At 40.5% G+C, this 24463-nt stretch overlaps 1 protein-coding gene across 2 annotated transcripts in view; it reads right to left on the bottom strand.

The window, feature by feature from the left end:
• The window catches only part of TMEM163 (transmembrane protein 163), a 93700-nt gene that overhangs the window by 21045 nt on the left and 48192 nt on the right, over positions 1-24463 (bottom strand). For both annotated transcript variants that reach the window (XM_087950120.1, XM_026665390.2), the window contains exon 5: positions 2777-2873. In XM_087950120.1, coding sequence (XP_087806246.1) covers positions 2777-2873 — 97 coding nt within the window. The remainder of the gene's footprint in view (positions 1-2776; positions 2874-24463) is intronic.

Genomic DNA, 24463 nt, shown 5'->3' with positions numbered 1-24463 from the left:
CACAAACTTGAATCAAATCATAGAATCTTTATGTGCCCTTGTCAAATCTGATCAAGATTGCTTTACATAGGAAAGTAGAATACACGTGACAGACAAACCTGAACTCTTTTAAAAAATCAGATTTGAGAAGTAAGTTTGTTTTTCAAGCCTCTTCTAATGGGCTTTAATTGCAGAGATACGGTCTACTGCCTAGAAGCTTTGAAAATATGCAAGTCATCATGTCAAATCAAGCATTTAATCTGAGCATTTCAAACTGTGATTCAATATTCTTAGAATACTGGAGTACATTAGACATACAATGAATGACTTGACTCAAAATTGGAAGCTGACAAAATGCATTTTGAAAGAAATGGCTGGAATTCTCTACAGTATATCTCAAAGAGTCTTCTTTTTCATTCTCTTACAGTTGATTTTCTTACAGATATTTTTGTGAAGGCAATTAAAGCAAGTCTACTCTTGTAGCTGAACAAGCTTCAGAGAAGTTTCACTGGAAGAGAAGTCTAGGATTTAGGAGTGTCTCTTCCATTCCTTTCTCAACCTATTTACCTATTAATGCAGGTAGTCCTCGATTTACGATCACAATTGAGCCCAAAATTTCCATTGCTAAGTAAGACAGTTATTAAAGTGAATTTTGCCCCATTTTACAACTTTCTGGCTGCAGTTGCTAAGTGAATCACTATACTTGTTAAGTTAGCATTACGTTAAGTGTATCTGGCTTCCCCATTGAGACTTTGCTTGTTAGAGGGTCACAAAAAATGATCACATCACCCTGGGAGACAGCAACCGTCATTAATACAAGCCAGTGACATGAGATAGCATGATAGTAGTGTTCCAATATCTACGGTTCCCACAAAAAAGAGGGAGTCAAACTGTTCTGCAAAGCACCAGAAGGCAGGACAAGAAGAAATGGATGGAAATTAATCAAGGACAGGAGCAACCTAAAACTAAGGAGAAATTTCCTGACAATTAGAACAATTAATCAGTGGAACAACTTGCCTCCAGAAGTTTTTAAGAAGAGATTGGACAATCATTTGTCTGAAATAGTATAAGGTTTCCTGCCTGAGCAAGGAGTTGGACTAGAAGACCAAGTTAGAATACCATCTAACCCTGTTATTCTGTTATTCAGTTGCCAAGCACCTGAATTTTGATCCTGTGATCAAGGGGATGCTGCAACAATCGTGTAAAAAAAAAAAAAAAAAATTATAGGTCATTTTTTCCAATGCCATTGTAACTTGAACAGTCCCTAAATGATTGGTTTTAAGTCAATGACTACCTGTAAGAGGCACGTCTAGTGCAGCAGGGCAAATGCCAATACAGCCTATGATCGGGTTCTCTTGACATGCTAGGCGCTAGGTTTGCTTAAGTATGGATTGTGTGGCCTTAAAAATATGAATTATAAATACATTAAAACTGAACAAACCATAACATCCTTAAATCATTGTTCCATTATTACTTTGCTCTGCCCCATGAGTTAAATGAACATGAAGAACATTTTGTATTAGAAAGTTTGTGCCAAAACCACATGATTGAAAATGGGAGTCAGACTGTTAAAATTTCATACCAAGCTTTGTAAAATAATTCTACAAAGAAAGATAGTTAAGAAATCTATCAAGCTAAGCTCCCTTGTGTCATTATTACAGGGAATTTAGTTGATTTTCTTCTAGACATAATTCTTAGACAATAGTATGTAAATAATCCATATATAAACCTGGAAATTTTAGGCTTCCTTTAAGCACAAAAGCTAGCTGATCAACTTTGGCCAGTCACTCTTCTCATCCCAACCCCCCTTGTAGGATTCTTGGTATGAAGGAAATAGACAGGACTATTAGGTATGATCACCTTCATGAGTTACATATAAAAAATGCAGAATATCAAATCTAAATTTGATGATAATAACACTGAACAAAATCACAACTAGTCAATTGCAAAAGGCAGCTTTACTTGGAACAGTTTATATCTTGCAACAATACCTTTAATACCATCAAACAGCAACACCTGGCTATCTCAGGTCCTTGGGAAGGACTCAATAGATCAATAAAAATACCAAATCTAGCCTAAACATCTGGCTAAATATGTGATGAATAATAATAAGTGCAGTCTTGATTCTACATAAAATGGGATTTTAGAGAATAAAATTTCACTTTAAACAAGTCTGTAGAACCTCAAGAAAACAGTACTTCTTTAACAACATTTAGCTACAGTAAATAGCTTCTAGAGCAGGGGTCTCCAACCCTGGCAACTTTCAGACTTGTGGACCTCAACTCCCAGAATTCCTCAGCCAGCTAGCTGAGGAATTCTGGGAGTTGAAGTCCACAAGTCTTAAAGTTGCCAAGGTTGAAGACCCCTGTTCTAGAGCACTCTAGAATCTTAGGCACAAGAGCACCACTTATTTCCTATTGTTGCAACTATTCTAAATAACCTTGTACTGTACCATTACAAAATTTCCTCAACTGTAACACTGCAGATTACAACTCAGGAAATCTGAGCAAATTCTTTTTAACATTTCCCCAATGCTAACTACTCCTAGTCCCACTTTTGGCCATAGCACATTTTCTGGAATTTCTGATTTCTAGAAGTGAATGGATTTGGTATGTTAATACAAAAGGAAATAATAAAGATAAAACTGACATCACACTGTGTGGCACTATAAAACATAACCTTGCAATTTTTATACAACTCCATGCAAAGCCACAAAAGAGCAAATGCAGACGCATAACAACCTTTCTTATTGAAACATTGAAATTTAGGATTTATTTTTTTTAAAAAAAGATCTTACCACTTCTGGAAGCAACTTAGTTGCAAGGTCATGGATGGCTTTGATCACTATACATAAAGCAGACAGAAGAAATATCACACCCAAGATGACACACGCTCTGTAAAGAAAGAAAATTTTTTATGAACTCTTATGCCAGGACTAAATAATTAGCAGAATGTTTATACAGTAAACATTTTTAAATAATTAATACTCCACACAACAACATTCAAGAGCAGGACACGGAAACAAAATCATTGTCAGGAATTCCAAAGTATCAAGCAATTGTTCATGTAGTGATATACCCACATTGCTCTTGTCACTTATTCAGGATTTGGGAAGTAGTCTGAAAATGTAAATTGCATAAATGTGAATAAACCTGGTGTACAGCATTTGCCTTAGGCCTAGTTTTGTACTGATGCAAGGCACCCGTTTTCAGTTGACATGTGAAGCTGCACCATAATAGCTAAACTGACTAAAACTTCTCAAGATGGAAGCTGAAGTTCATAACTAACAGATTTTATTAACTAGCTCAAACAGATCCCTGATAAATACAGCTTATGGCAAGAAAAATGTTTTAATGTTTTGGCAATTATTCTAATAAACAATACTGTACATTCATTCGCCTTATAGCAAGCATCTGTTTCTTTTACACATTACATGAAATAAGGAAGCGACATTTTCACTGTAACATTCAGAAATTTGTCACCTATTGATAAGACAGTTTGAGGCTGTTATAATTAGCACAACAATGTGCTACTATTTTTTAACCTATACGCATCAGCCAATCTGCTGGTTTAGAAGCGTACATAAATAGAGATCAGATGCATGACAGATTGCAGAAAAGCTTTTCTTAAGAAGTGTAGACCTATTTATTTTTCATACAGCCTATTCAGAAATGTCAAAAAATTGTTATATGATGTAATAAGTTTTTCTTATTTTCAACCTTAGTAAAATCCAGAGTTTCTCTTTTCTTCCCAGTCAGCCACACTTACAAGCCATCTACTTACTCACAAACACACTATCTAATGTATTTTTCTCCACTTATGAGCTTAGTGTCAAATAAGAAAGGAAAAGACAGTTGGTCATCTCTCTTCTTAGTCATCACTAGTCTCTGTTAACGCTTCACCCTTCCAATTTTATGGCCTTATGGGCTATTTCGTAGCATGTTAGAATGCAAGTTATTACCAAGCTGCAGATCAACTCACTGGACATATTATAGATGAGGGACCCATTGTTGATGCCTTATCCGGCAGTAGAGCAAACATATTTGGCAAGTGATGTGGGAAGAAAAGGTAATGGGGAATAAAAATGGAAATCTCTTTTAACTTCAACTAAAATCTATGGATTGAAAAAAAGATAGAATTGGGTGCCTTCAATTCAGGTTCAACCTCCTAGTCATTGTAGGGACAAATGCTCATCAGCTTAACTGGTTTCCAAGAATAAAGGTTACAAAAGAGCCCACAGCTCTTCAAAAGTTATTTCAGAAAATTATTTGTCCCATCCATCTACTTGCCTTAAATGTTACATCTGCATTCTTTGACTTTTTCCAACTTACTGTGTAGTCATTTGTTTCTACTTCACCATTTACATTGTATACCCAAAGTACACATGTCCATCGATTCAAGGGACCAGTACATTTTTGTTTGGTTAAAACTGACTAGTTCTTCATGAATTTCATAGTATTTTACTGTCTCCAAACACATAATTTAAAAAAAATTATTTTACCATGTTCAATTTCACAGCAATACAACACTACTGGAAAAAAAAACACAACTTTTAAGTATTCTGATCTTTGTTCTCAATTGATTTTTCTTATCTTTAAGTTCTTGTCAAATTTCGTGATTATTTTCATTCCTAGAATTAAATTACTTTATTTTCCCAACATAATGTCCTTTTTTATTTTTAAAAGAAAAGCTGTTTACCACTTTCACTCAAGGCTTATCTAGATTTTTCACTTTTTACTTTCATAATGGATTTTTCTAAATATTTTTTTATTTTCATATAACATATGAAATTGTCTGTATATTTCAAATTATAAGGGTTTCAATCCTTCATCCTGCCATTCTTATAATATAGCAGCTATATAAATTCAAAAACTAGAAGGATAATTTGTATAAGACCATAAGATAATAAATAAAAATAAATAAAAACAGCTAATGCGGATGTAAAATCACAATGTTGTTAAAGTTTATTAGTAAACTATAATATTAATGTTCTAAGTATCAAAACTATAATAGTATGGTATAAAATAAAAAAGAACAATACTTTAAAAGATTAAATGAGACTGATAATATGCAAATTTATCAACTGAATGGCTCTAATGGTATTATAGCAGTATGGTTATTAAACATATATAATAAAATAAACACCTTAACTACATCATTAACTGTTATCAGCCATCTGGGGATGGAGTTTACATATAGTATATCTGGATTTTGTTACATTTAGAGAATAAACAGTGTAAATAAAAATCCTTAGAACACCCAGAATCCAATTCAAGATGAACATTCCTGTAAAAGTTGCAATAAAGATATGGACCATGGTTTCTATGGCACCAACCTACAGAGTGTGGAATGAGAATTTTCCAGAGCAGATTGCAAGACCTCTGCTCCTTCCTTTCAGCCCTTCTCCAGAATTAGGATGGCATAGGCTGTTGGTGAAGCAGGATCATGCTTCAAAATACAGGGGGAATCTGGGGACAAACTGCACTCAAGGATGTCAGGGCCACTGCTGGAGAATGGGCGTTGGTAGAAGTTACCGTGAACACCCTTTCTATCTATGCTACGAGAGAGCCCAGGATTTGTTGACTCCTTCCTATGACGCCATTTAGCTGAGTCTGTACTAAATATAAAAGCCAGCCCCCCGGAGAGACCCCAGCTTTGGCGAAGATACTTGACGGACTGAAAGGTGTCTCTGAAAGCCCAAAATGAATACAGAAATATGTCTTACCCTCTCCGGACGAATCAAGGGAGGGGCTGGGCTCTCTTGCAGCATAGATAGAAAGGGCGTTCACGGTAACTTCTACCAATGCCCATTCTCCTCCATGCTGCATCGAGAGCCCAGGATGGGACATACCAAAGCTTGCATGTCCACGGGCGGGTCCTCATCCAGCTCATCACACCGACTGTGGAACCACTCGTTGAAGCACCCGTCTGCCGAAGGCAAAAGTATCCAGATGGTAGTATCTGATGAAAGGAGATGGGGATGTCCACGTGGCCACACAACAAATCTCCTCCAAGGATGCTTGGGTTGCCCAGGCAGCAGAAGTGGCCGCGCTTCTGGTAGAGTCAGACCTCGGGGAACCAGAAGGGCCACAGCTTTGTAGGCCTGTTCAATACAAGACCTGACCCACCTGCTAATAGTAGGAGAAGAGACCTTGTGCCCCAAGAGAGAAGGGAAAAAGGAAACAAACATGGCTTCCGACTTCCTGAAGGAGGAAGTGCGCTTAATGTATATTCTAAGAGCCCTTCTTACGTCTTGCGTGTGCCACTGCCACTCTAAGTCATGGTGCGGGAGAGGACAGAAGTCAGGCAAAACAACGTCCTGGGACCTGTGAAACCAGGTGTTAACCTTCGGAATAAATGAGGGGTCCAGACGAAGAACAACCCTATCATCATGAAAGGAACAAAGGTCCTGTCTGATGGAAAGAGCAGCAAGCTCAGAAACCCTCCTGGCAGAAGTGATGGCTACCTTCAGAGGAACACTACCTTCAGAGTCAGGAAATGGAGAGACACTGTTCTAAGGGGTTCAAAGGGGGGCTTTGTAAGGGCATTAAGGACCATATGAAGGTCCCAGGAAGGATACCTGTGAACCACCAGAGGGTGCAGGTTGGAAGCCCCTTTCAAAAACCTCCTGACTGAAGTGTGATGGGATAAGGAAGGAAGTGAACCCCATGAAAGGACCGAGGAGAGGGCCGCAACCTGCCTACGTAAGGTGTTGGGGCCCAAACCTTTCTCCAGCCCATGCTGAAGGAAGCTAAGAACTTCTGCCCACTGGGCTGAAGCAGGAGAAAGACCCTCCCTGAGGCACCATCGGGAAAAAGACTTCCAGTTGGCATCATAGATGCACCTTGTAGAAGGTTTGAGAGATGCCAGGATAGTGAGGATGACCCTTTCTGGAAGATCAGCCTCCTCTAGCCGCTGTTGCTCAAGTGCCACACGGTCAGCTTGAACCACTGGGGCTCTGGGTGGAGCAGGGCCCCTTGGTGAAGGGAGATTAGATGGGCTGGGATCCTCCAAGGAGAAGCCACCGATAGGTTAACCAGGTCCGCAAACCAGGGCCTCCTTGGCCAATAGGGTGCCAGGAGGAGCTCCGCACGTTCCTCCAACCTCTTCCAAATTACTGCCAGAATGATGGGAAGAGGGGGAAAGGCGTAGAGGAGACCCGTGGGCCATCTGCACCAAAGAGCATTGGTCCCCTCCACTCCCTGGCAAGGAAACCTGGTGAAGAATCTGGTGACTTTGGCATTTTGAGGAGTGGAGAAGAGATCCACCTCCGGTGTTCTGAATCTGAGGGAAAGATCCCTGAATAGAGATGGAGGAATGGACCATTCTGCCTGGTCGACTAGGCTCCTGCTGAGCCAGTCGGCCTGGGAGTTGTTGACCCCGGAGATGTGGTCCACCGAGATTGACAACAGGTGTTTCTCTGCCCATAACCCCAAACGTAGAGCCTCTCTCATGAGGGCTTTGGACGTCGTCCCCCCTTGCCGGTTGACATGAGCCTTTGCGGCCATGTTGTCCGTAAGGACTAGAACATGAGAGCCGGTCACTGATTGCCTGAAATGCTTGAGAGCCAGAAAAATGGCTCTGAGCTCTAGCCAATTTATAGGAAGGGTCTACTCTGATCTGGACCAAACTCCCTGAGCTACCTGGCCCTGCATATGGGAACCCCAACCCAGGAGGCTGGCATTGGTGGTTATCACTAGCCTGTCTGGGTCCTTGAACAGGAGTCCCCTCCAGATTGACAGGGAATGCCACCAATTGAGAGATCTCTGGATTTGTGGCGGGAGTGGGACCTTGATGGATGAGTGGCTGGTTCCTGCTCGTTGGTAGGGAAGCAGGAACCATTGGAGGGGTCGGGAGTAGAGCCGAGCCCACAGGACGATGCCAAGACAGGAGACCATCTTCCCCAGAAGTTTGGACAGCAGCGACAGGGGGACAATTTGATGTTGCTGGAACTGGCTGATGATCTCTGCAAGGCTCTTTCCACGAGCTGGGGACAGGAAAACCTGGCACGACATGGTATCGATGACTGCTCCCAAGTGTTGCAATTTGGTTGTGGGAGACAGGGTAATTTGCAGATCCCGATGGGCCGCAAGGATGGAAGAGGATAGAATCAAAATGTCGTCCAAATCGCATTGGATCCTCACTGGAATAGAACACAGAGATGCCATCAATGCTGCCAGAACCTTTGTGAAGACCCTTGGAGCCGATGAGAGGCCGAAGGGAAGTGCTCAATATTGGTAATGGGTATTCTGATAACAGAAACGGAGAAATTGGCGATGATGAGGCCAAATTGGGAGGTGGAGGTAAGCCTCAGTGAGATCAATGGAAGAGAGGAGGTTGCCCTCCCGAACGCTCTCTAAAATAGAATGCAGAGTCTGCATTTTAAATCGCTTGTATTTTACAAATTGGTTGAGAAATTTTAGATCAAGGATGGCTCGCCACCCCCCTGAGGCTTTGGGAATGATGAAAAGGTGAGAGTAAAGCCCATGTCCCCGTTGAGAGGGGGCAACAGGTTGAATGGCCCTGATTTCAAGAAGGTGTTGAATGGCCTGATTCATGAGGACTTGCCTGGAAATGCCCCGAGAGACAGGACGGATCAAAAAAAAATTTTGGGGGGGTGGCGTTAGGAAGTCCAATTGTAACCCTGACCTAATAGTGCTGAGCACCCAGGCGTCCGTCGTTGACTCCTCCCATTTGGAGGCAAAGAAGGCTAGGTGACCTCCAATGGGTGGGGAGAATGAGGGATTACTTAGAGCGATGGAAGGAACGACCCCCTCCCCCCCGAAAGGGACGTTTACCAGTAGAAGGTTGTTGCCTGCCAGATGCTTCCGCCCATTGGTCTTGGCCTGTGAGAGCGGGGGAAGCGAGATGAGGTCTCCGCTCAGAAGGCAGAAGGGCAATAAGAAGCAGGGTGATAGTCAGCTTTCTTCCCAGAGGAAGAGATAATTTTACGTTTATCTCTGGTTTCGATGAGATAAGGTTTCAGAGCATCACCAAAAAGCTTATTGCCTGCGAATGGAACTGAAGCCAGCTTCCATTTTCGGTGTGACTCCGCCTGCCAATTTTGGAGCCATAAAAGTCTTCTTGCTGCTACAGAAGATGCCATGGCTTGGATGCAAATTTGGCGGAATTGAGAGTGGCATCCGCAGTGAATTCCGCCGCTGCAATAATCTTATTAAGGTCTTGGTGAGACCGAAGGTCAGAAGCAGGCACTCTATTCTGGAGTTGGCGCAGCCACCGTATGGATGCCCTGGTGAAGAAGGATGCTGCTGCTGAAGCCCGAACAGCCCAAGCAGCCCTGGTGATTGCGCTTGAGGGTCTGTTCGGAACGTTTATCATCCGGTTTCAGGATATCTTCTGGCTCCATGGGAGTGCCAGAAGATGAGAACGAGGCCAGAACCGGAATGTCAACAGAAGGCACTGCTAGGGCATTGTCCAGAGCTGTGCTGACATTGTAGAAACGCTTATCTAGAGAAGATGGGCGAGGACCTGCCGAAGGAGAAGTGCACTGTTCCTTGACCATGTCCAGGAACAAAATGGGAGAAGGTAAAATCTGTGCATGCACTACAGGCTTGGAGAAGAGTGAATCCCCTTGGTTAGAGGGATTTCCTTGTGGCTCGGGAGCCACTTCCTCTGGCGACAGCTTGGCAGTGACCAAGGCCTTGCTGAGTAATGGCCTGAAGAGAGTAGGTTTGAAGACCAATGCAGAGGATGTCTGCTCTGGGCGAGAATCCTCTTCCTCTGAAAGATTTTGGTCAAAAATCTCACCCTCTTCACACTCTGAATGAGAAGAGTAACTGTGTTCAGATCATGAAGGCCTTCCTTCCTCATCAACCTCCTCCCATTCTGGTAGAGAAGAACGGACCCTGAGGTCCTGGGGCCTGTGTAAATCAGGATGATGAGGCAAGGAACTTATAGAAGAGAGAAGAGAAGAGAGAGGGGCCTGAACCCTTTCCAGAGGTTGAAGAATTTGCTTGAAGCCTTCAGCCAATCCTTGCCTAATGGCTAATGGGACTACATCTTGGATATCCTTTGGTCTATGCTCAAAGGTAGAAGCAGAAGGCCGAAGGCCCACTACTGTGGGAGTGAAGGTGGCTTCAGGCCAAGATTGAGGAGAGGTTCGAGGCCTGGAAGGAGGGGGAGGAGCATAGGGCCCAGTAGCCTGTTGGAAATAAGGCCCAGATCTGCTTAGATCCTGAGGATCTGATTGTAAGCAAGAGCCTCAGGAGACCAGGATGGAAAGGCTCATAGATAACTTCTCCTCCCCTGGGAGGGCTTGGTTGGGGCCCACGAGTATCACCTGAAACATGCTGTAGTTGCACTCCCTTCTGTTGAATAGTTCTGTTGAACTGCCTCTCTAGAGCTGCATGTCTGTGCTTCTCTGCCCTCAATTCAGCCTGAGTTGTCTTCTAAAGCCTTAGCTATGATTTTAGCAGCCACCTCCCTCTGGACTGATTGGGTGCGTTGCCTACGTCTTTTTCTCTTACTGGCCTCCATTTTCCACTGGGGGGGAAAGTTTTGCCTGAGCCTTATCTTGCTCCATTTGTAGAATAAAGGCTCTTGTGTTGGAAAGAAGCTGTTTAGAAATTTTTCTATTAAGCCCCTTAGGGTATAAATTGACCCCCTGGGCTTACAAAATGGCCGCTCACCTTGTGGTGGAAGGCTTCAATCCAAGATGGCCACTGACTAAGGGAAACAGGCTCCAAGATAGAAGAATCGCTCCTTAGGCTATACAGAGCCCCGAGCGAAGTCAGCAAGGGAAAAACACAGCAACCAGCTACACGATCAGCTGGCTTGAGCTCTTATCACTTTGCCGATCGTGTTTACGATCGCTCCAAACCGCAGGCATGGGGGAGGTCTGCAGACGCTGCCCAGCTTGCCTGCACAGAGCTCTGTAACGCTGCTCCCAACGTTGCAGGAGAGAGAGCCCTGCTCTCCTGGAAGAGCAGCTGCCCTGGGAGCTGCTTGAAGCAAGAAAAAAAGTACTGAAGATCGCTGTGAGCACTGTCTTAACAGAACGCTTTCAGAGACACAGCTACTGACTGAAAGGAACTGAGTCTAAAGCTGGGGTCTCTCCCGGGGGCCGGCTTTTATTTCTTAGTACAGACTCAGCTAAATGACATCATAGGAAGGAGTCAACCCATCCTGGGCTCTCGATGCAGCATGGAGGAGAATGGTTCTTCTGTCTGGATTTCAGCATTCACCTTCAAGAGCAGATAATCAGATGGGCAGGACTCCTGTTACTGCTGTGAAATGCCAGGTCAGTTTGCAATAAATCTGCCCCATTCATTACCATGAATGAGGATATCAGTCTGCCATCTTCGTAATCAAGATCTGGATTGCTTTCTTGGAAATGTGCTCACCCACGGTTCAGACCTTGTATAGCCATAGTTCAGGCTTTGGCTGCAAATGTCTTAATTGTGAGTATAAATTGTGCACTTGAACAAAATCAGGTTGCTTGGACCACAGCCTCCAATTTAAGTTTTCTCAGAGTTTGTTGTTGTTATTGTCAAGATTTCACAGAATAATAATAAATTGTTCTGCAATACCATCTTCCTTAATATAACTCACAGAGTTCGATAGAATAGATCATTGATAAGAAAAGTAAATCTCCACTTTTTTTAAAACCTGACTAATTATTTTGTTTTACCCCACTTTCCTTGCCTGAGAAATCAAGCATATTAAGTGATATTTCCTAACGTCTGTGTTTTACTATTATACACTTGTCTTCTCCTGGTCATACACAGTTAGTGTTTAAGGCGTCTTTAATATTTTAAATTTAAATCCATATATTTCCTACCAATAGTTCATGAATGATTCTGTAATCAATATTGGGACATAAAATAACCTGACTGAACTACAGTTCTCCATCTTCCATTACATAGTTTTTTATTCTGATGTTGCCTATCTCATTATATCATGTGCTATACATTTATGCTGCTTCAAACAGGTGAACAAATTCTCTTTACAAAACTTAATACGATTGTTTTACATAATTGAAATCTTCCAATAATTCCTCTACTTCTGCATTCCAAATACCCACTACCTTCTTTCTTTATGCCTTTCTTGCATTTTGCCATAAAATTTCTCAATTGCTTCCACTAAGGCATCTGTTGCTGGCTCGTGCATTTGTGTGACACTAAATATTCCTTAGTTCCAGCTTTTCACATTTAATGATCAAGTTGCATATGTCGTTGTAAAGTCAAAAACTTCTCTTTCAGTGCCATCTCCATCAGTTACCAGAATTCTATGCAGCTAATTGTATTATCACCTCAACTTCATAGAAGTTCACTGCTCTTCCAACATCTCTTCCTCCAAGTTTTATCCCATAACTGCAGCAAGAATTACAAACCTCAATAGTTTATAGTTAGCCTCCATTTGAGAGAGGGTGCCCTGAAGGCTGAAGGCAAACCTTTCACAAATCCATGATGATTGGAAATTGGTCCTCACAATAGTATATTTAACACTTTCATATTGCTTTATGATTCCTTTTTTTTTTTTTTTACCAATTCAGCACCATTGACTACAGTTGGCACTAAAGTAACCTAGTATGACAGACAAAATCAAAACTCTATTTTGGAATAATAATAATGAGAAATTTGCTGACACTATGTTACTGGAAAGCCAGAAAAGGTGACTGCAATATCAGCATTGCCAATATGTGAATTCCCATTTGACTTGAGGTGATGGGAAACAGACCTTGTATGATATAGACAATTATTCTACATTCATTCAACAACTATGAATTACTTTTACCCTGAAATAACTGTAGCCTTATTTTTGAACAATTGCCTGCCCAAAGTCATCCATACCTAAGCAGCAATTTTAACACAGTCTTTCAACACCTCAGCACTACAGATTCACTAGTGTTTAATGTATATTGCATTAAATCGGTCTGAAATCTTTGATCCATCACCTAGAGGTGTTTTATAAACTCTGCATAAACCTTAAGCCTGTGTACATTTTTAAATAAAAACAGGTGTTATTTGGAAGCTTATTTAAAAAGCCAACTAGCACTAGATAGAAGAGAAAGCATAATGGTTTTTAAAAAATTTAAATTATCCATCTGAGAAATTAATGTTGCTGAATTAGAAATCCCAGCAGTGGAAGTCAACCTCAGGGAGCAGTGGGGGCTGTGATTCAAATATATCTGAAATATCTCAAATATATCATATTTGACTTTAGCAGATAAAACAGATAATGTAAATTGATTCTGAAACTAATCAAGGAGAGAGCAACCTGGAATTAAGGAAACTTCCCCTAACAGTGAGAACAATTAACCAGTGGAACAGCTGGCCTTCAGAAGTTGTAGGCGCTTCATCACTGGAGGTTTTTAAGAAGAGATTGGACAGCCACCTGTCTGAAATGGGTTAGGATCTCCTGCTTGAGCAGGGGGCTGGACTAGAAGACCTCCAAGGTCCCTTTCTAGCTCTATTCTGATGGATTGATTCTCAAAGAATCAATCTACTCAAAGAAAAAAAAATACAGATAAGAAAAACACTAAGGTTTAGATAGAACATATATGTTATGTTCCTTTAACATGAAATGATTAATCCACATATTTATTTTTAGTTCCAGATAGTAATATAAGAAAATAAATGATATATATAAACACCTATATTTTAAATTGTACATCAATTAATCATATCTAAGGTATGGCATCCTTGTTATATAAAAAAGAACTGTTTGTATTTTATAAACCATAAATATGTTATTCAGTCATAACATATTTCTCAGCTTTACTTTTATATAAAAAAATCAATTTAGAAATTGAATAGAAGCAGTATTTTTTTTCAATATTGACTCTGCTCAGGCAATATGTGCAACACTTATGAATTGGTGATGATTACCACACAAGAAAGTCCTCACATATAAATACAGTCTTCCCACTGAAGACAATCTGTATTCGGGAATTATTTCCTCAACGCTATCAATCTATACAATTTATAGGAAATGTGTTTCTCACAGCTTAACTGTTTTCCAATGGACACGCGAGGCAATTCCTTACGAAATATTTATTTTAAAGCAAATAGCTCCTGTCCAACCATATTATTATTATCACTACAGAAATATATCCTTTCCATTTTCCTAAAACTTGGATCAGAAACATCTCTATCAATTTAGAAATAGTAATGTTTTTTCTCTATTGGGGTGCACACTTTTAAAAATATTAATAACTCATGTAACTATAATGAACATATTTGTCTTCATTGTCTCCCAGAAATCTGTAGAAAAGGGTCATTGGTACTTACCTGACACGCCCTTTCTCTGTGAGCTGTGAAGTGCATCCATTGTTTGGGATGATGCTTCTGTCGCTCGTTTGACAGGTTGGGCTTTAATTGAGAGGATGCTCCTCCTCCTCCACAGGACTCCTCCCTAGCGTCCCCAGTTTTGGCGAAGTCGAAGTGATGAAATATTTCTTCTCCTTCACCCTTTCTAATACTTGCCGGAATAGCATCCCACCAGACGAATAAGGGTGGGGATGGATGCTCTTCACAGCTCACAGAGAAAGGGTGTGTCAGGTAAGTACCAACGCCCCTTCTCCAGATGAGCTGTTCAGAGCATCCATTGTTTGGGACATACCAAAGCTTGGCGTGTCCTACGGGAGGGCTTCCGTCTGGTTCGGATTCCCCTTTTTCTTGGTCCCTATGGACCCTTTATAAAACTCTCCTGTCAAAGGCAGCCTCCATAGAGGTGAAGACATCATTCTAATAGTTTCTAAATAAAAGGCGATGGTGAGGCCCATGTTGTCGCCTTGTAAATTTTCGCTATTGGCGCTTGTGGCCCATGTTGTCAACATCGCAGCGCTCCAGGTCAAATGAGCAGTGATACCCCTGGGTACAGGAAGAGATTGTGTCTCATAGGACTTGGGAATTGTGCTCTCAGCCACTTACTGGTCATTGAGGAAGGGGTCTTGCACCCAATGGTGGGTGGTTGAAAAGAAACGAAGAGATCCTTTGTTTCCTAATACACATCGTGCGGTTGAAATATATGCAGAAAGCTCACCTTACATCTAGATTGTGGCATTGTCATGCCAGATTTTATGTCGGTTTCAGACAAATGTGCAGGAGTATCAGTTCCTATGGTCTGTGGAAAACAAAATTTATCTATGGGTGAAAGATGGATCTGGACTAAGGACCACTTTGTCTGTGTGAAAAATACAGAGCTCCTGTCTAACTGACAAGGCTGCTAGATCCAAGATGTAACTGGCCAATGTAATGGCAACCAAGAGAACCACCTTGTACATTAGGAATGGAGAGATGCATGGTCTACATGGGCTCAAAGGGAGTTTTCTTGAGTGCAGTAAGGACCTTGTTGAGGTCCCATGTGTGATATCAATGCACTACAGGAGGCTGTAAGATTGTAGCCCCATGCAAGAAAATGGCATATGTGTGGGTGATGAGAGATGGACTGCAAGTCTCTCCTAGTGATGACCGATGCTAAGGCCTCCCCTTTGCCTGTTTATATGAACAAGATAATAATGAAATGTCATATAAATAACACTGCCGTCTAACAGGTATTCCCCTGAGATGGACAGCCAGAGCCATCAGAACCTTCGTAAGAACCTTGGGCAGATGACAACCCAAAGGACAGTGCAATGTATTCAAAATGTTGAGTATTATAACAAAAACTAAGACTTTTGCTATGTGAGGATCTAATTGGAATGTGGAGATGGGACTCCATTAAGTCAATGAAGGGTAGAAAATCGCCCCTTCTGAAGCTCAGAAGTATGGAGTTCAGTATACTCATATTAAGCCTCCTATGAACTATGGATCAATTAAGTCATTTTAAAACTAAAATTTTCTAAAGTTATTGCTATTACAAATATAACAATACAATCTTATGTACCTTTACAGAATCCCTTTTTCAGTTAGATTTTCACCCATTACCTCTAAATAGGTCCTGTTTCTTTGTATCTTGCTCCGGACATTTGTAACTTCTTTTCCTTTCCTTCTTCACTCTCTTCTTCTCTCTCCCCCTTTTACCCCTTTGTCTCTCTACCTCTATTTCCCTCTTCTGTATTCCCCTTTTCTGTTGCTTTCCAGTATTATACTTATTTTTCGAATTATTTTTCTTTTCTTTGGTTGTTTTTTTAAGTCTTAAATTCTCCATTCTCTTTCCCCCCTTTCCTTTTTCTTCCCCACATAGAGTTACTTGTTCATTAAAGATGGCTTCTTCTTTGTCCCAGTCTTCTTGTTTTGCAATCTTTTCTTGTTGTTTCTCATAGTTCCAGATCTCCATTTCTAAGAATTGAAAAACGAAGCCAAAAGAACCCTTCCCTTCTTATGCATCTTCTTTGTACTTTTTAAGTTCCATTTTCAATTCATCCAGAAGTGATGCCATTGTATAAATTTTTAAACATCCACCCAATTGATTTTAGTCATTCAAATATAATAACCAAAAATCCAAAAGTCACCAAATAATCCAAATACACGCAAGCTGTTTCTTTTTTGCTCTTTTTTTTTTTCACTTTCTCTTCCTGGGGTCGCTATTTAGTTGCAAAGTTTCAGTTAAAATGTATCTTTTCGAAGTCTTATTGAAGTTTTACTTTAGAGTCTTTTAAAGTCCAGGCAGTCTCCTCCCTCTTCCAGATCCTGCCTTTATTCTTTTTCTCTCCCTTCCTGCTTATAGAAGAAAAAGTTTTTAATGTCCAGAAATCTTTATTGTCCCTTTGGCATTTTGTTTTATTTTCAGCTTAATTGCCTATTGATGCCAAAGCAGATTTTTCCGATTTCTTATTTAAGTCTCTTAGTTGTCAATATAGGGAAGGAGAGAGAAGAAGAAGAAAAAAAAGCCAAACCTTTCCCTTTTCACTTTCTTTCGCTGCTTCCAACTCTTCTTTGGGAGCGATGTTATTTTTGTAAAATTTAAATTCCAGGGTACCTTAGTTGTTGCTTTTTCAACTTAACCCGGTCAGCCAAAACTTTTACTTCTTATCTTCCTCCTGCACGTTCTTTTCCGAGTTCTTCTTTGAGGTGGCCATTTCTGACCACCGCTCCTACCGCCTTCGAGAAAGGGAGTAATGGCCAGCTGAGGAGGAGAGATGCAGCTCTCCTCGACCCTGCTGGCAGTCTCCCCCCTCTTCACCACCTCTACGGGGTGGCTTAGCCCCGAAACCAGCTGGTTCGGGGCGCTCCAGCGGCGAGCCGAGACAGAAACTGCGCACGATCGCGGATTCCTGTCTGTCGCCGAAGCCCTTCCTAATTGAATTAGGAAGGAATGGGAACATTTTAATTAGTCAATGTTTTATAAAATATAAGTGAAGGGCGGGGGGGGAATTAACTATGGAAAGTTTATAATTGTTCCCATAGAAGTATGATATTTAATTGAAAAGCAATGTGAAAAATGTTAAGACTTTAATGAATATTAATATTAATGATAGAATTGAATTGGAATGGAATGTTGTTTTAATTATATACATTTATAATTTTTTTTCTTTTTTTTTTCAAGAATACAGTGTGTAGTTTAAGAATGCACCAAGCAGAATCCGAATGGAAGTTATGTATTATATTGAATGTTACAACTTTAGGGGAAAGATATAAAGGCGTCATACTCCAATCAGTAACTACAGGAGAAATTTTGTTTAATGAGAAAAGATAATAGACAATTGAAACAGGACAGACAAAAAAAATATAAATATAATGATTTGAATTGAGATGAAATAAATAAAATAAAATTGAGAAAATTAAAAGAGGGGAGAAGCTATGTAGAAAATGTAAAATAGTAATAAGATATGGAATAGAATATAAAAATGAGCATGAACCTGAATCTGCATGTAACCCGGGATTATGCTGCTTTCAAAAAAGATGTTTTATTTGTATTTCTTTTCTTTTTGTGAAAACTCAAATAAAATTTACAAAAAAAAAAAAAAACTAAACTTGCCCCTGCTGATCCAGTGCCACAGGTCAGTTGCCTGGATCTCCAATAAATGAACAATAGCTGTCTCCATCACGCTCCCTTTAACAGGATCCCCAGAGAGAGGGCAAGTAATGCAAAGGTTCCGGGCAGAGGATAGAAATTCTATAGCCAGGCCTAATCTTCTGATACCTCTAACCCAGGAAACAGAGGTAGAGGCATCCCATCTGTCCGTGAAAGGTTTGAGCCTTCCACCAATAGGGGCACAGTTGAGAGGCTTATGTTGTGCCTCGGAGACCTCTATTTCATGTTCCTGAAGAGATTCTCTTGCTCTGCAGATAGGAAACTATCTGACTGTTAGTGATTCATGTGTCCAGATGGTCCCTGGACTCTGGAGAGAAAAAGTTCCTGGTAGAGGGAACGAAGGAACCTCCAAAAAGCTAGGAAGGACTACTTTGGGTTCTATGAAAAGAGAGGAACTTATATTCTGCTTCTAGTCTCTATCAGAGATAAGTCAGGGGCACCACCAACCAAATTATCTCCATATATTGGGGAGGAAGCAAGCTTCCATTAGTTGTGTGATATCTGCTTGCCAATGTCTGAGCCATAGCAGTAGGCGAGGAGTAACCTGAGATGCCCTGGCTTGAGCAGATAATTTAATAGAGTTTTGCGGCGTCCTTGTGTGCCCTGATGTTGGAATTTGAGATAATTTCCCTCAGATGGCGGAGCAACCTGAGAGATGATCTAGTAAAAAAAGGGGGGATGCGGCCGATTCCGCTCTTATGGCCCTCACATCAGATCGACATGCCCTACATGGGGACAACTCAACCCTGTATATCTGTTGACTTGAGAGCCTCTTCTGCTTCCGTTGGAATTGCAGAGGAGGATGATAATTGCCATTATTGTTTTATCTACTATTGTGGTGATGAGAAATTTAGCAGAATGAGAAAACCAAATTAAAAATTTGCTATCATATCCTGTAAGAGGGGTATACACCACTGAAGAGACCCCTTGTTTCTGGACGAGGTCCAAGAACCTCTGTGGGACAGTTATGACTTCCTCTTACATTATTGGTTGGGAGAAGATTAAATCACCCAATCACCCAATTGCAGTCACTGGCCCTCAACAGCTTCCTGCCCAGACGGACACAGGCCTTGGCGCTTGCTGTTACTGTGCTGCTAGAATTCTCTTAGGGTTGCCAACTGAAAAAGGAAGCCCAATAGTCAACCTCAGAAAGAGGTCCGTAATCGGCATAAATGTCCCCTGGACCCTCACAGAGATCCTTGTGAGGGGAAGTGGCCTCTCAACAGATAATGCCATGGAATTCTTATAAACAAAATGATGCCGGTGTTGTTTTAGTCATCAAGATGTAGCATCAACCATCATCTCTTAATGTGAGCTGATGCAAATCTAACTAGAATTTGAGAATTTGAGCAGGAGAACTCTGAGTCCTCTGGCTCCACCCGATCAATAGCCCTTGCTTCTTCTATATACCTTGCGGGAGTATATCTGAAACTACAGAATCTCCTGTGGAGAGATACCTGAGGGTAAGGATGCTCTGTCCTGCTTAGTGACCGGAGTTATAGGGAATTCCAGTCAGGAGCACTCTGTTGTTCAGAGCAGTATGCTGCACTCCCGCAGAGATACATTGGCATATTGCTAATTCCATCCACAGTCTCATCTTTGTGGGGATCTTTTCCGGTAAGTCATCATCTTGACAGAATCTGGCCGCTGTTGGAGCAATGTGGCCACAGAGTCACTTCAAGTCACTTGTACTGATCTAGATGGGCTACCTAATCTTGTGCAGCTGTGCTGCGTCTGGATTACACAGACAGATTCAGGGGTGGTTGCAGAGGGTGATTGGAGCCGAAGTAGGCCTGGAGGAGATGAGGTTTGAGAATTTTCTTCATCCTCCCACATGAACTTCTTCATGTGTTTTTCTAGTACCTTATGGCGCTTGTTAGCGTCTTTTTCTGCTGCTTAGGAGGTACACTTAGAATGCTTCAATTTGTTTTGAGAATTTGACATGGCTCTTGAGCTACTGCCACTTGCCATTGTGTCCGCTTATTAAATTTTACTGTTAATGAGGCTGAAATGTTGGGCGGTTGGCACGCCCAGGGGCCTGAACCAGCAATGGCCAGGGAACCCTAAAACAATGCTCCCCAGTTTTGTATAATCTTATGTAAGAATACTGAACTCTTATTCTTGTTCCTATTATTATTATCATTATTATTATTTTGTTATTAATATTATTATTTCTGAATTCGCCAAATTAGGGACACCTCATAGGCCTAGAAAGGAGGAATTGTTGAAATAAGATGTAGGCCTGTGACAGCTTCCTGCACAGGCGGACATGGGCCTTGGTGCTTGCTGTGGTGCTGCTGTTTAATTCTGTGAGGGCATAAGCCAACAGTTTCCTCCTTAATGAATAAGGGTCCAAAATAGAATAATTATATCTATCTATCTATCTATTTATCTATCTATCTACATACACACACATATGTATTAGGGTGATTTCCCTCGGGTTCCAGGAAGGAGACCCCTGCTTGGGGAAAGAAAAGCCTCTCACAGTATCAGAAATAAAATGCAGATCATTACCGCAAGGTTAGTGAGTCTGCAATGGCACCAGCTGTTATCGCTTTAGGTGCATAATGAGTTAAATTGGCTCAGCAGCACTTCCACACCTTGTGGGGAGTCGATACTGCAGAGTTTCCCCTTGAATAAAAAGGCGCGGTGGGGCAGATGGGCGCTGATGCCCCCACCCCAGACGGTGTTCCCAGGGGAGAGAAAAAAGCCTCGGACCCTTTTAAAATGGAGCCTCTCCCGTCGGGCGTGGGCGGCGGCGATCGTAGTGGCTTGGCTTAAAAAGATCGTAATGTGAGTTGTTAGCCATGCGGCTGAGGCGTTATCACCTCCGATCGTCCTGGGGGCGAGAGATCATTATCTGAAGCTACGGTGAGCTCCCTTGGCTCAAGTTATATATCATAGGGAGCTGCTTGACTCATTGAAACTAAAAGCCTTAAAGGAGTTGTTTAGAGTTTAAAAGCAAACCTTTTTGTTGACTCCTTTTGAAACCTTTGCTATTCCAGCCAAGGGAAAGGAAATTAAGCTGCCTATATCCATGAAGGCTGAGCAAAAACTGGGGACGCTAGGGAGGAGTCCCATGGAGGAGGAGGAGCGTCCTCTCAATGAAAGCCCAGCCTATCAAATGAGGGACAGAAGCATGATCCCAAACAATGGATGCTCTGAACAGCTCATCTGGAGAATCACATTTTAGTTATTAGTTGATTGCCAAATTTAGGTAACATAAGCTTGATGGAATCAGGAGCCACAGTATTGTGTCCCTGATTTACAATTTTCGTCTGAGGGAATAAAAATCTAAAATAGCAGCAAAAGCAAAACAATTGTGCTTAACCCTCTAAGTAAATAGCTCCATAATATCAGAGTTGATCAAGAAAGGCATCTTGCTCTCATGTTAAATAAACCAATTCAAATATAAATCCACTGTGACAGTTGTATAAAAACAAATGGTAAGAAAAAATTTAGTATAGTAATATAACTGCAGTAATAAAAACAGTATAGTAATAATACAGCTGCAGTTGATGTTCTGTTCTGGCCATCACACTTCAAATTTATATTATCAAAGTGAAATCAGTGCATCGGTGTGTGTACAGGTAGTCCTCGACTTACAACAGTTCATTTAATGACCATTCAAAGTTACAGCAGCACTGAAAATAGTGACCATTTTTCACACTTACGACCTTTGTATCAGCCCCATGATCATATGATCAAAATTCATACGCTTGGCAACTGGTTCATACTTATGACTACTGCAGTGTCCCAGAGTCATGTTATCACCTTTTGCAACCTTTGGACAAGCAAAATCCATGGGGAAGCCGAACTCACATAATAACCATGTTACTAACTGATCAACTGCAGTGATTCACTTAACAACCCTGGCAAGAAACATCATAAAATGGAGCAACACTCACTTTAAAAAAGTCTCACTTAACCACAGAAATTTTGGGTTGTACAGTAAGTCGATGACTATCTGTGGTAGATGGAAGAATAGAGCTGAAAATCCTACTGTAATGAACAATTAACTTAGGCTTTACTGTCGTTCAATATATATTCAATACATGTATACAATCAATATATAAATCAAAATATAAAATGTAATTGAAAATAAATGTGATCAGGAATTGGAAAGAAAGGAAAGAAAGGAAAGAGAATTGTGAGGCAAAGGGAAAATTTAAAAAAAAGCATTAACTTCCAAATCTTTTCAGCCCAGTAGAATAAAGGTAACAAAATTATAGCCTCAACTCTTTACCCTTGCATATTTGGCATATACTAGCCATTTCTACAACAATAAACGCTTAGGGTTTATTATCACCAATATTTGGTCAGTAACATTAACCACTCTGCAACTTATATAAGTGTATCTACAGCAATACTTTGTTGTAAACCTTGTATTGTATAACATTTTTCTTTGCTCTACCTAAATAACTATGGATTGCTGATATAATTTAGTTTTTGAAAAACAACACTGCCTAATCACCTCCTAATTTTTCAGCAAATGAAATGTAGTGACAACAATATGTCTAACTGGGGATATAATAAAGCCCTTGGTAATTACTACTCTTGACTCAATCTGTTCTAAGAGCAATAAAGGTGTGGCAACAGAATTAAGGATTAAGAAAAAAAACCAGTGATGCATGCAAATACAATCTGTGCAAATGTTTTCACTTGAACATGACAATACATAGAGATCATGTTGTCTTCCTCGTGCTATCCGCTGTATTTTTGCAATATGTGTTTTTCAAGGAATTGGAACCAATTTTAGCAGCTCTGTGCAAAGTTAATTAGAATATTCACTGAACTGTGATGACACTACACTGAATAGAACAAGATTATCAATATCAGTCATATAACTGGTGGGTGGGCTTGTTAGCTTGTGGTTATCTTACAGTCTGACAGAGCTGTCAGAAATTCAAATCTTGTATTATTCATTTAATATAAGACTTTTTAAAAGAAAAGGAAACCAGTTATTTAATTTTTATTAAATGAACTAAAAATAGTGCATTTCACATTCCAAATGACATCAATAAACCTTCAAAAAGCTTCTTCCTTTTGCATAGAATATGCCTCTGCATTTCTAAATTTGTTAGGAAACAGTGACCATAGTGTTTTATGCATAATTGTGTACTCTACCCTTGTCAGAAATTCTCCATCTATATGCATAATTTCAGGTGTGTAGATAAGAACTGACCTATAGGATATTTTGACAAGGTTAGAAATGCATAACAATATCTTATTGATTGCTGATTTTTTTAAATTTGGGGAATAGCTATTTCTGATGGACTAATTGATAAATTAGCTATAATTAAGAAGGTAATAGAACTCAGAACAAGGGAAATTAGCTCAACAAAGCTCCACAAGAATTCAAGTAGGAGATTTAATAGATGTTAAGGTTCAAAAAAGATTGACAATCTCCCTTATATATACATTGCAGGAGAGAAGTAGTCATACACATCTACGAAAGACAGCTGGGAGCGAGAATGCACATATGCTTCACATATAGACTAGCATGCTTATTCTACTTATTGTAATTTAAGAAAAGAAAATGTGGAGAGAAAAGAAACAGTGCCGACAGAACACAAGGAAACGGATGGTTTTATAGAGCATTTAGAAAATAAGTTGATAGAGTATAAATTAGTAAGAGAAAGAAAAATAATTGCTAAGCAGAATTACCAGTTCCAATTTGGATAGTTTGAGGACCACTGATGTCTCCTCCTACACAGGCTAGACTTTGCAATCTATAAAATAGAGTCAATATATGTAAGACCAAATGCCTCTTATATTTGTGGTGCCCACAGAATCTTCTGCACACAGAATCTGTCTGGAATGAAGAGAAGACTAAACAGAGGCTAAATTCATTATTAGGGTAATTGGGCACCCAAGCATATTCAACTACCTTTATCTGTATGGTAATCAATAATACAATTAGTTAACAGAGCTTTTTATACCGATTTACTTAACATAGGTTCTTTCACCACTGAAATAAATAACTAATCAGCAAGAGAAATGTTCTTGCATTCATCTTCCTTGACTCTGACATTCTCCATATATGTGTACTTAAAATATAACATTCCTCAGCCAGCATGGCCTTTGCTGCAAAACCTGGAAATAGATGTTGTCCATGGGGGTGGGTGGGGAGGCTTCACATGCTGTATCTCAGGAACTTCATTAAATACTCAAGGACCAGAATGATTAGGAATACAGGTAGTCCTGGACTTACAACCATTCATTTAGTGACCATTCTAACTTTTCAACGGCATTGAAAAAACTGACATGTTTTTCACACACATGACCATTGCAGCACCATTGTTTACATGAACAAAATTCAGATAGTTGACAACTGGCATGTATTTATGACTGTTGCAATGTCCCAGGGTCATGTGATCATCTTTTATGACCTTCTAACAAGCAAAGTGAGGGAAGGAGCCAGATTCACCTAACAATCATATTACTAACTTAACTGCAGTGATTCACTTAACTTGTGGCAAGAAAAATTGTAAAATGGGGGAAAATTCACTTAACAAATGTCTCATTTAGCAACAGCAATTTT

Source organism: Notechis scutatus, chromosome 1, assembly GCF_049901735.1.
Source record: "Notechis scutatus isolate UNSWTSFEM ecotype Mainland chromosome 1, rNotScu1.2, whole genome shotgun sequence".
In the NCBI taxonomy this organism is placed as follows: domain Eukaryota; kingdom Metazoa; phylum Chordata; class Lepidosauria; order Squamata; family Elapidae; genus Notechis; species Notechis scutatus.
Note: the sequence above shows the minus strand (reverse complement) of the source record. Positions and strands in the feature narration are given on the sequence as shown.